The sequence below is a fragment of the Canis aureus genome, chromosome 16, assembly GCF_053574225.1.
Source record: "Canis aureus isolate CA01 chromosome 16, VMU_Caureus_v.1.0, whole genome shotgun sequence".
Lineage (NCBI taxonomy): Eukaryota > Metazoa > Chordata > Mammalia > Carnivora > Canidae > Canis > Canis aureus.
In genome coordinates this window covers 13828693-13842154 of record NC_135626.1, presented here as the reverse complement: position 1 = coordinate 13842154, position 13462 = coordinate 13828693, and the positions used below count along the sequence as shown (strand labels likewise).

The window sequence follows — 13462 nt, the reverse complement described above, 5'->3', positions numbered from 1 at the left end:
ACACACACACATATGCCTGAGCTGCCTCTCCACCAGCTTTAATAGTACAAGGAGCAAGGAGTGTGCAAACCAAGTGGGGCTCTACCACAACATACCCATCAGCAGCTGAATCCTTCTCTTGATCTGCATCCAGCACTCCTACTCTAAAGAAAAGCCCATCTATTTGTCTGTCCACCCAGCTTATACAACCCCTCAGCCACCCACCTCAGTGGTGCAGGAAGGAAGATGATGAGCCAAAACTGACCTGAGCCCATGTTCTGCATCTGCCTCAGGCTGGGGGCCTCTGAGAACAGTGAGCATTTCCCCAAACTGCAGAATGACACAAAGGTCCGAGTTGCTGCAGATTCTCTATCATTGGCAAGCACTAGAACCCAGACCCTAGAACTTCAGATCCAATTCCTAACACTGAACTACCAGAAAAATGCCTCCTCCATTCTAATTTCTTTGTTACCTAGATTAATACTATCCCAACCCATGTGAAAATCTTGTCTCTTTTCCCTTTTAAGACTTGACTGACCCAGGGACATTAGCTGGACAAGCAAGAGTTAGAAGGGAGTAGGAATGAGATGGACAGCAGGAGAAGCGGCTGAGATTGGGAAGACCCCAGTGTGCATACATAGCATTTAAGTGCCGGGCCCTTGAGCCAGTCATCCTGGGATCAACTTATACACCCATACCTGCACCATGACCTCGGCCAAAAAATTTAACCTCCCTTAGTCAGTTTCCTAATATCTTAATAGGAACACAACAGTACCTAATTTATTCAAAGGAAGTCAGGATAAAGTGTGGCATTGGTAAGACTTACCACTGTTATCATTAAGTTCTGTGAGGTTGCAGTATTTTCCCAAGTACCGCTATCCTCATCTCCACCACCCTGCACCACCACCCATGAGCACAGCACCTCAGTCAGTGCAAGTAGAGAAAATGGAAGGAGTTCTGTGGGATAGAAGAAACTACTGGTCCAGAAAGGACAGACATTTACAACCCAAATAGTGAGAATGTCCTTTCAAATCATGAGTCGAATCTATCCCTAGATAAAGATACTAATATTAGGATAAATTGATGGAGGGTGAGGAGAGCTAGCTTCATGGAAAGAGGCTCCCAGAATGGTCTCTTACATTCTGTTTACTGCACCCCCAAGCAAAATATTCAGGAGCCCACAGGAGTCAGACTCCATCATTTACTGGCTTGCGACCTTGGCAAATTACCAAATTCTTCCAACCTTACACTTCACCGTCAGTGGATCTTACATGTCTCACAGAATTGTGGGTTTGGAATGATTGATACTTGCAAAGTATGAAGTTCTCCACAAACACACAATTTATTTGTTCCTGTTAATAGCTCTGGTGACTCCCAGTTACACTCAGAGAGGTGAATCACTGTTGAAAGAGGAAAACAATGAGGCTGATGACTTCTAAACTATCCTGCAAGAGTTGTACTATAGAATTACGGAATCTTAATTTAATCTGCCAAAGGAGATTTCAGAGTAACTACTTCTTCTGAACCCCTTCCCAGCTTACCCAGCTTGTCTCAGTGTGGCTCCAAAGCCTTCTTCATATTTGTTACTTCCCCATCATGCGTGTTCAGCTGGAGTCCCTACCATTGTCTTGTGACTCCTCTCTTCTACAATACTCTGACCCCTGGGATCCGTGGATCCCAAAGAAACTCATTAGTAACAAACACACTACTTGCCTCCACCCTTATTCCTGTACATTTCTGAATAAGTCATGTCCTGAGACAGAATTCTGGGTTTACTTTAAGTCGCATCTTCTCAAGAAAGCTTTCCCCACCCATTACAGGCCATGCTAATATCTCCCTTCTCTTACCTTCTGCAATATCTGGCCTTCTACAACAGTTGTCAGCATCAAATACTGTAGCACTTCGTTACCACTGTTATATATTGCCCAATGATTGCTTCCATATATACCAACCTTCTCCAGTGGTCTTTAATTAAGCTCCATGAGAGCAAGCATTGTGTCGATTGACTCACCCAGGAAATACTTAATCTATTAGTTCATTAATGCATTCCTTCTATAAATATTTACTGGGTACCTACCATGTGCAAGGCACTGTGTCCATGACTGTGGGAAAAACTGTGGCCAAGGTAGACATGGTTCCTGCCCTCAAAGACCATATAGTCTAGCTCATAGACATGGCAACTAAACAAATTGCCATAAGGCATTACAAATGTTATCATAGGAAAAATCAAAGATGTGATAAGAGTGTATATTAAGGACACCTAGCCTTATCCTAGCGTGTCAAGAGAGGACATGCTTTTTTAATGAAGTTTAAGCAGAATCCTTTTTTAAAAGGAAATGAAAGTATCTAGAGAGGAAATAGTATATGGAAAACCTCAGAGGTGAGAGGATCTGGAGCTTTTTAAAAGTAAAGGAAGTTCAGTGTGGCTGAAGTATAGTGCATGTGCTAGGAGGCAGGCAGAAGATGGAGGTTGTTGGGCAGGGGGCAGGTACAGTTTGGTGACTCCTCAAAAAGTTAAATGTAGATTTGCCATATGATCCAGCAATTCCACTTTGGTATATACCTAAAAACACTGAAGTTCTAAAACAAATACTTGTACATGAATGTTCATAGCAGCACTAGTCACAATAGCCCAGTGTGGAAGCCACCATCAACTGATGACTGGATAAAGAAAATGTAGTGTCTCCATACAATGGAATATTATTCAGCAATAAAATAAACAAAGTACTGATACCCACCATAAAATGGATAAACTTGGAAAATATTATGCTAATTAAAAGAAGGCAATCATAAGAGCGACATTATATGTTACTATTTATATGAAATATCAAGAATGGGCAAATCCATAGAGACATAAAGTAGACTGATGATTGCTAAGGAAAAATGGGTAGTGATTGTTAATGGGATTTCTTTAGAGGTAGTGAAAATGTTCTAAAATTGATTATGGTGATGGTTGCACAATTCCGTGAGTGTATAAAAAATAATTTTAGACTTGAATGGGCAAATGGTATGGTATGGTATGGAATTATATTTAACAAATCTCTAATAAAAACCAAGTCTTTATCGTTGGAGAAATTTGCATGTGGATTATATTAAATATATGTATATTGATGTTAAATTTCTCGGGTGTGATAATGGTATTGTAATTATGTATGAAAATGTTCTTGTTTCTAGGAGATCCTGAATGCTGAATTTCGTGGCTAAGCGTCTTGATGTCTGAAAATTATCTCAAATAGATTGGCTATTTTATTAATTTTTAAAGTTTTTATTTTAATTCCTGTTAGTTAACATACAGTGTTATATGTTTCATGTGTGCAGTATAGTGATTTAACATAGATCAGCCATTTTAAAAGAAGAAGAAAAATGAAAGGAGAAGAAGAAAGAGAGGGAGAGAGAGAGGGGAGGAACAGAATAAGGAAGGGAGAAAGAGAGAGCTTGATATGTGCTATAAATATGAATGAATGAAACATGAACAAATTTGAGCAACTGATGGAGTATAAGCAAAACAAACTAATTTGAAACTAAGCTTGTAGCTTTTGTTTTGAACATTGTAGGTGTGATGACACAGGATTTCATCTTTTAAAATCTCTATTCTCACATCTTGCTGTTAAAATAGAAATTCAATCATTTATAAATCTGTCAATTGTGTGGTCATTCAATTATCAATTCTTATTTTTCCAATTTTCTCTTTCCTCATTAACACTGAAGTTGAACATCTTTTCATACTGTTTATTCTTCATGAATTTTCTGTAAATATTTTTTACGTTTTAAGTTTTTATTTTAATTTCAGTATAGTTAACATACAGTATTATATTAGTTTCAGGTATACAATATAATGATTAAACAACTCCATACATCACCAGTGCTCTTCACAACAAGTGAATTCCTTAAACCCCATCGCTGATTTCACCCATCCTCCCCCTCACTTCCCCTCTGGTGACCATCAGTTTGTTCTCTGTAGTTAAGAGGCTGAATAATACCCAACTATGTATACATATATACCACATCTTCTTTATCCATTCATCTATCAATGAACAGTTGGGCTGCCTCCATAATTTGGCGCTTGTAAAGATGCTGCTCTAAAAATAGGGGTGTGTGTATCCCTATGAATTAGTGTTTTTGTATTTGGGGGGATAAATGCCTAGTAGTTCAATTACTGAATCATAGGATAGTTCCATTTTTAACTTTCTGAAGGCCCTTCATACTGTTTATACTGGCTGCACAGTTTGCATTCCCACCAACAGTGCATGAGGGTTCCTTTCTCTCCATATCTTTGCCAACTCTTGTTTCTTGCATTGTTGATTTTAGTGCTCTGACAGGTGTGAGGTGATAGTTCATTGTACTTTCAACTTGCATTTCCCTGATGATGAGTGAAGCTGAGCATCTTTTCATGTGTCTGTTGGCCGTTTGTATGTCTTCTTTGGAGAAATGTCTGTTCATGTCTTATGCCTATTTTTAACTGGATTATTTACCTTTTGGGTGTTGAGTTGTGTCAGTTCTTTATATATTTTGGATATTAACCCTTTATCAGATATGTCACTTGGCAAATATCTTCTCCAATTCCGTAGGTTGCCTTTTAGTTTTGTTGATTGTTTCCTTTGCTGTGCAGATGCTTTTTATTTTTGATGTAGCCCCAATAGTTTATTTTTGCTTGTATTATCCTTGCCTCTGGAGACATAGGTAGAAAAATGTGGCCAAAGACATCACTGCCTGTGCCCTCTTCTAGGATTTTTGTGGTTTCAGGTCTCACAGTTATGCCCTCAGTCCATTTTTAGTTTATTTGTGTGTATACTTTAGGAAAGTGGTTCAGTTTCATTCTTCTCCATGTGGCTGTCCAGTTTTCCCAACACCACTTGTTGAAAAGACTGCATTTTTCCTATTAGATATTCTTTCCTCGTTTATCGAAGATTAATTGACCATATAATTGTGGGTTTATTTGGGGGTTTTCTGTTCTATCCCACTGATCCGTGACAGTAACATACTGTTTTGATCACTGAAGCTTTGTAATATAACTTGAAATCTGGAATTGTGATGCCTCTAGTTGGTTTGCCTTTTTCAAGATTCCTTTGGCTATTCAAGGTATTCAGTTTGCTTTATTTTTATATTACTTGTACGTGCTTTTTGTATATTCTGGATTTTCATCTTGTGTCTGTTAGACATTTACTGTCTGTCAATTCTCTTTCAAGTTTGTTTATGCTTTTTTCCTAGATAACTTTCTTCTTTTTATATGGTCAAATATGTCAAACTCACATCACTATGTTTGTCAGTTTCCACAAAAACAATTCCTTTGAGAATTTGACTTGGATTGTACTGAATGTATTTGGAGAACTGATGTTGTTAAAATATTGAGGTTTCTAAATTCACCAAAATGTACAATTTTTAAATGGATTGATTTTAGTGTATAAAGATTACTCTTCAAAAGCCATTTAAAATGAGCCACCCCTGTGATTCCTGAGTGGCTCAGCGGGTTTAGCGCCTGCCTTCGGCCCAGGGTGTGATCCTGGAGTCCCAGATTCCGGTCCCACGTCAGGCTCCCTGCGTGGAGCCTGCTTCTTTCTCTGCCTGTGTCTCTGCCTCTCTTTCTCTCTGTGTGTCTCATGAATAAATAAATAAAATCTTTTTTAAAATAATAAAATAAAATAAAATGAGCCACCCAAGGGCAGCCCGGTGGCTAAGTGGTTGAGCACCGCCTTCAGCCCAGGGCGTGATCCTGGAGAACCAGGATCGAGTCCCATGTCGGGCTTCCTGCATGGAGCCTGCTTCTCCCTCTACCTGTGTCTGCCTCTCTCTCTCTCTCTCTCTCTCTCTCATAAATAAAATATTTTTAAAATTGTTCAATTAATTAATTAATCAATTAATTAATTAAATGAGCCATCCAGGGTCATTGTATATGTCCACCTATTGTGGTATTCTTTTTATCTCTCAGTTAAGTTTTAAAGTTTTCTTCTTATATTCTTGCACATAAATTTCATTGCTATTGAGAATAGGGTCTATTTTTCATTCTCTTTTTAATGAATTTTTTCATTATAAAGGAAACTTATAGAAGAAAGTACATTAATATAAATATTAATCTTTTTTCTTGTCACTATGTATCTGTTGTATGATGGCACTGAGATTTCAGAATTTATCCATTATAGGAACTAGTGTTACCTTAGCTGTCTCATGCATATAATAAACTATCTCAAGAAATACCATATTAAATGAAAATGTGCCATGCAATATTGTATAATCTACTTCTGTGGAGATATATATATATATATATACAGAACTGGCTGTTCAGGTAACTGGGTAGAAGGTGACATCATAAATGAAGATATAGAATAAAGGACAAAGAGTAGACTTGAGAGAACATAAAGAATCAATATTGTTTGTGCATGTTGAGCTTGAACTGTTCATAGAGCCTCAAGTGGATATGTCCAAAGGGCACATGACAATAACAGTTTGAAACTCTGGAGGAAAGTCTTGGCTTCAGATAGAGATGTGGAGCTCACTAGAATGTATTCGAGGATGAAAGTGGTAGGTTTGGATGCCATCGCTTAGAGGGGACAACTGAGGACACAAATGGACTGAGTTGGAAAACTAGTCCATACCATAAATGGAGATGACGGTTTTGTCTTTTAAAGGCTTCCCTCTTTCTTTCTAAATTGAAAGAGAATGAGAAGAAATCATAGAATCACTTAGTCTGGGATCTTACATAGACTCAACGATTGTCACACTGTGTGACTTGACAAGTAATTGAACATCATGCTTTCAATCTATGAAATTGTACCATATCTTCTCTATTCCTTGGAATTGTCATGAGGTTGAGGGAAGGATAAAAACATAGACACAAACTTCTTTTATAAGGTCCACAACACCAAACAGAAAAGAGGCATCCTTAAACTCTGAACTTGTTTACCAGCTTCCAGCTTCTTTCCCCATTCCTGGGGAAATACATTTTAGGTCCCATGGGTTTTGGTTATTCTCAGGTAAAGGCAAAATATTTTCTTATAGTCAAGGGCTAGAAAAATCCATTTCAGATCAGGCCAGGTCAGAAAACAGAGTGGACATGAAAATAAATATGTGTGTGTGGGGGGGGGAGTATTGTTAAGAGATAAAATGATGTGAATCTCATGCAGAGAGAGGTAAGTAGGAGACATTAAGAGGGAGGCTGGGAGGTGGAGATGTTGGACCTCATTTAGTATTGATGTAAAAGTATAAAGAATCTTTTTTAAATTATACCACAATCAAAACAGAGTTCTGGCTTTAAAAAAAAGTAGTCTTCCCAGAACATAAAGACTCCTAACTCTGGGAAACGAACTAGGGGTGGTGGAAGGGGAAAGGGCAGGGGGTGGGGGTGAATGGGTGACGGGCACTGAGGGGGGCACTTGACGGGATGAGCACGGGTGTTATTCTGTATGTTGGTAAATTGAACACCAATAAAATATACATTTATTTAAAAAAATAAAATAAAATAATAAAATAAAATAAAATAGTCTCCCATAAATTAGTTAAAGAATGTAAGGCATGAAGGTCATTTAAAACAGGAGTTCTTAAAATACACTTTGCCAGAATCTCCTGGGGAACATAAAGAGGAGAGCTTAGCCAGCAGGTCACCAAGACCCCTCTTCCCTAGTTCAGCTCCACAGCTCCACTGTACCTCTTTTACATATTGAATAATTATTTACCGTACCATTTTTACAGGCTTTCCATGGTAAGAGAAAACATCTGGAATAGTATTCCAATATTATTATATCTCCTAGATAGAAATATGTAAAAGTATCAAATGTTACCATCACACAGAGAAGGTAATTTTCTTTCTACAAATGACTCTTCTCAGGGCTCCCTTCATGTCTTTATTCCTCAGGCTGTAGATGAAGGGGTTCAGCATGGGGGTGACCACAGTGTACATCATAGCCATGATAGTCTCCTTAACAGTAGAATTATTAGCTGATGGGCATAAATAGAGACCAATAACTGTCCCATAGAAGAGAGACACCACTGAGAGGTGGGAGCCACAGGTGGAGAAGACCTTGCAGATGCCTATGGCAGAAGGAACCTTGAGGATGGAGGACACAATCCGTGCATAAGACGTGATGATGAGCAGGAATGGGATCACGAGAATGAGCCCTCCCATGATAAATATCACCAACTCATTAACTTGAGTGTCAGAGCAGGCCAGCTTCAGCAGAGCAGACATATCACAAAAAAAGTGGGGGATTGTGTTGGCACAAAAACACAATCTGGCCATTAACAGAGTGTGTAATACAGCATGGAACATGGTCAGCACCCATGACAGCACCAACAGGGAGAAACAGAGCTTGGGGCTCATGATGGTGGTGTAGTGTAGGGGGAAGCAGATGGCCACATAGCGGTCATAGGCCATGGCCACCAGGAGGAAGCTCTCCAGATCTCCAAAAAACAGGAAGAAGTACATTTGGGTCAGGCAGCCAGCATAGGGGATGGACGGGACTTGGCTCTGCATGTTCTGCAGCAACTTGGGCATTGTGACAGAAGAGAAGCAGAGGTCAGAGAAGGATAAATTGCTGAGAAACAAATACATGGGTGTGTGGAGGTGCGAGTCCAGCTGAATGAGGACAATGATGAGTAGGTTCCCCAGGATTGTGGTAACATACATGGCCAGGAACAGGGCGTAGAACAGGTCTCGCTGATCTGGATCAATGGGCAGGCCAAGGAGGACAAATTCTGAGACGACAGTTTGATTCTTTTCTGTCATGCTTTGTCTTCAGTATCTTTAAGAAGAAATTACAGTGTCCATTAAACCTGAATTTAAAAATAAACATATTTCTATGATACATGATCTGTTAAGTGTTCTGTAAAGTTACTTGGTATCACTCTCATCACAATAATTACCATTTATATCCAAAATTCTAAGATCAGAATCTCTATGATCAGAAATGACTTTTCTTCACTTCTCTTTATCAATATTCCACCTTTTATAAAATACTCCTATTACCTCTGAGATACATATATATTGGGTTTTTCTCATACCTAACTGACCAGACATCCTCACTAACTCTAATTACTTTCTGTTTTGTCAGTCTCTTCATGTTGACGTTCCATGGCTTTTTCTTAGACACTGTTCTCTTATAATGCTACATATACCACAAAGAAAAACTCACCTACTCCAAAAGACTGCACTACCATTTAAATGTCAGATGTAGATGACTATCTAATCTATAAAACTGTGTATGTAATTGCTTAATGATTATCTTCTTTAGACTTAGCACATGTATTTTAAGCTCAGAAAATCCTAAAAGAAGCTCATGAACTCACCCTCACCCTGCCCCTCTCCCAATCTGTGCCTCCAAATCTCTCACATATCAGTAAAAGAAACTCAGGCACAAGTCATACACCTGAGAGCTCTCTTTTGTTCCCTACTTTCTTTCATCCTCAATATCTAACCACCCAATATATCCTAAAGATTCTGCTGCATTAAACCTCTTTCTCATCCATCCACTCCTTATCTCAACCATCACTATCCTGGCTGGGCTGACATCATGTCTTGTCTGTACTATTGGAACAGCCTCTTCCCTCTTCACTCATCTCCCTGTTTCCACACTTGAATACCCTCTCCATCAATATCCTTCACTCACACGTTAGCATTCTAAGATGAAAATCTGATCATCATTCTTTCTAAAGTCTTAATGGATTCTCAGTGCTCTTAAGATAAAGGCAAAATTCCTTTCAAAGGAATTGCACAAAACATGCTTCACGACCTGACCCTTGTTGACTTCCACAGCTTCACCTGGCCCCATAGTGACACTCACATTCCCCTCTCCAGAAATGCTAGTCTTGAAAGGACACAATATCTTGCCTCCAGCCTTTCCCACTTGCTGTACCCTCCACCTAGCATCTTCTTCCCTCTGCTCCCTCTTCACCTAGATGCTCCTACTTATCCTTCAGGCATATTGCATGTCATTTACTCAGCTATACCTCTCCTGTTCCCTTCAGACCAGGTGAGACCTGCTGCTATCCACAGCATCCTGGACTTGCCCCTAAAGCACTCAATTCCCAGGGGATTGTTTACAGGGCTCTCCCTAGTGGATTGGAAACATTCAGGGAAGGCCACATCTGCCTTTTTTCTTTTTTCTTTTCTTTTTTTTAGTGGAAAGATATTTTTTAATTTATTTTTTATTGGTGTTCAATTTACTAACATACAGAATAACCCCCAGTGCCCGTCACCCATTCACTCCCACCCCCCGCCCTCCTCCCCTTCTACCACCCCTAGTTCGTTTCCCAGAGTTAGCAGTCTTTACGTTCTGTCTCCCTTTCTGATATTTCCCACACATTTCTTCTCCCTTCCCTTATATTCCCTTTCTGACAAATACCCACCATTTGCTTCACATCTGCCTTCTATGACTGCAGAAGTGTCAGCACCTGGCACAGTGCCTGGACGTAGCCAACGTTTCATAAATATTTGTTGACTGTGCTTCAGGCTGAGACATGCATTCCTTCAACTTTAAAGACAGCAAACTCCTATTAGAATATCTACTCCTACTAAGTCATCTCAGAACAAGAACTTGCTAGTTTTTGACACTTCATCATAGAATTCCCTGACATATCCTCTAACTCATGGAAAACTTGAAATACTTGAACTACACTGCTTTTTAACCTAAATAGACAACTCAGTATAGACATCCACACCATCACTATTTCCTTGTGTTGTATTCACATGATTCAGTGATATTGCTGTAAAAAAACCAAATGTGATGGATAGAGGTTTAGCAATTTGGGGAGAAAAGGAAGAAATAAAAGTAATTTCTGCCCACGAGACCTTACATAGCAATACTTATGAATGCTAGCATTAAAAAGAAAGACTAAATGTAGCTGCTGAGTATCAGCCAAAAATATTTCTAGAATGTGGAGAAGTTTTGGGAGGCAGGAATATGTAGAAGGGGAAGGTTATCATACCTGAATAACTATCCTACAGAACGTCATACAACCTGGGAAAGCAAGACCCTTGGGTTGGACGGACCCTAAGAGACAGGCTCATTCACCCTCTGCCCAACTTACCCAGGGTGTCTGAGAATGACTCCAGCACATTAACCTAAGGTCCTGTTTCCCTTTATTTACTAAAACATGTGAAGTGACAGTCTCTGTAGTCATCACCTGTGTCTGCAATATCCCTTCTCACATTTCCTGTTCTATGTATCCCTGGGCCTGAGAGGCTCTGGGTCCCAGAGGCGTCTATATCCTAAAGGAACTCATTAAAGTAACAGAAATTATCCAAGACCCTTAGGACTAATGCTCAGAGTCCTGGAGCAGTGACTGATTACATCACTGATCACACCTGACTATACTTTAGGGGAAGGCGGGGAAGGAGAGAAGTCCATATATGGATGCTTAATCACTGCCTGTTTAGGGAATGGACAGTAGTCTTGTGGGGCTGTAACCTACATTTTGGGAGGTGAAGGAGGATGGCTGGAGAAGCCCTAGAAAGGAACAGGGACTGTGAATATCCTAAAACATCTAACAGTGTAAGAGGTTTTGTCTTATGGGCAAGAAGTCATCTGTGGTCTTTGAACAAAGTGCCACGAAAGACACATATTTTGGAAAGATTCCCAGGGTGGCATAATCTCTCACTGCAACCATTTCTCATAAACGTACCCAAGGGTAGGGACGCCTAGGTGGCTCAGTGGTTGAGCATCTGCTTTTGGCTCCGGGCATGATCCCTGGTCTGCAGATGGAGTCCTGCATCAGGCCCCCTGCAAGGAACCTGCCTTTCTATGTGTCTCTCATGAATAAATAAATGAAATCTTAAAAAACAAAACAAAACATACTCATGGGGAGACACAAACCTACAGCTAAAAGAAATTATAGATCTCTATGAACCAATCATCAGCAGATGCATAGAAAGTACTGGAATAAAAGATAAATCCCCCAGATTATTTTCTATTTTTTCTCATGCAGAGATAGAAACCTAGATTTTCATTCCACTGAGGTATGTTTAGCTTTTTTAAATCTCTGTAGGAAACCTTAATAGCACCCTGCCACCACTCTCCACATGTCAGATTACCTCCTAGTTTCCAGCTTTCTTACTCTGTATTGATCATAAGTCCGTAGCCAATATTTATAACTTTTTCCATACTTCCTCTACGGTTTACTTCCTCTTCAGCCACATGGTCTTTTATTTCATTCAGTCTTCATTCCTTAGGAGTCCAAATCCTCAGTGTTCTTGCTTTTATTTGGGTTGTTACAGTTTTCCATTAACTTTTACCAAGTAGTACTCCAAAGAATCTCCTGGGCACCAGGCATGGTCTTTCCTTTTTGTATAGAGAAATCCAATTTTCTATTATTAATTTGGATTGAATTACCCTAGACAATATGGTAACTCCTTTATTTGTCTGTTGGTTCAGTAACACACACACACAAAAAAAACTAAAATGGCGAACTGGCAGTGCCAGCTTCCAGTAGAATAGAGCCATTAAAGCAATCCTGGTAGAAGCATTCCTTAGGCGCTATACCAGAACCTTCGTGTACACTATTCCAGACTCTCAGACATCTTTCATTTCAGCTGCAGTAACCAGTTCTGCAGACTTCAACAAGCTTCAGAGAGATACAATCTAACTGTATTACCTTACCTTACACCTGCTCCACCTGTTTATTGCATCCTGCCATAGGGTTTTTCTGCTTTCATGGAGTAGAATATCACTAGTAGCCATTTTAATACTGATACATACACAACCTGAGAATGTAAGAGAGTTTAGAACCCATGTGCCAACCCTTAAAAAACAAGTGGCAAGAGGTAAGGAATATATGCTTCCCATTTTCACTAAGATGGATGGTTCTATGATGCATTTCATCAAGCCTTATTCACTCCAGTAGTGGCTAGCTTAAAAAGCCGCTCCAGTTATCGGTTCTCCTTTCTTTGCTATTTACACTCCTTTGTCTCTTCCGGTGAGAAAAAAATTTCAAATAAACTACTAGCAAGTAAGACTTTGTCCGCATCTTGGGCAACCCAGTCTACAGCGAAAATAAGAACTCTAAACCAGCAGTCCAAAATTGTTTGGTGGGAAGCAAAAACGTTTTGAGTACATTACTTGGTCTTAGATGACAAGTCAGTCCTGCTACCACCCCTTGAATCCCAGACTCATGAATCATGGCTCTGGAAGAAATAGCACCATATGTAGGTTCTTGATTAAAAGTATATACCATATTCTATAGGTGTGTACACCAATCTTTCCGGATGTGATCTCCCAACTGGCATCACAACTGAATCTTTGGTGTAAGGCAGATGCATTTTAGAAGGACAGATATAAGGAAACAGAGAATTAAACGCAAATTATATACAAACGTGTATATAAATATATACATAAAATACATAGTACATAGGTTCACCAAATATTTGAAGTAATTAAATGACCAGCATAGACTGGCAACTCCAGTGTAATACTTAGTAGCAGTACTTGGCACCCTTGTCATACTCCTGACTTTAATGGGAATGTCTCTATATTTTTCCCATTAGGCTTAATGTTGGCTT

General features: G+C 39.4%; 1 protein-coding gene across 2 annotated transcripts; it reads right to left on the bottom strand.

Annotated features, from left to right (window-relative positions):
- Positions 1 to 4098: 4098 nt before the first annotated feature.
- On the bottom strand, positions 4099 to 13454 carry LOC144285898 (olfactory receptor-like protein DTMT). 2 transcript variants are annotated; one of them, XM_077851692.1, is made up of 2 exons: positions 11999 to 13454; positions 4099 to 8711 (listed from the first exon to the last, which is right to left on the bottom strand). In XM_077851692.1, the coding sequence occupies exon 2, from the start codon at positions 8693 to 8695 to the stop codon at positions 7754 to 7756; it is 942 nt and encodes a 313-aa protein (XP_077707818.1). In that variant the 5' UTR covers positions 8696 to 8711; positions 11999 to 13454; the 3' UTR covers positions 4099 to 7753. The 2 variants fall into 2 exon arrangements, with proteins under 2 accessions (XP_077707818.1, XP_077707819.1); XM_077851693.1 differs by having other exon boundaries at positions 12022 to 13454.
- Positions 13455 to 13462: the final 8 nt, after the last annotated feature.

Coding starts and splice junctions, on each gene's coding strand:
- LOC144285898 (XM_077851692.1), bottom strand. CDS start 8,695: ATGACAGAAAAGAATCAAACTGTCGTCTCAGAATTTGTCCTCCTTGGC.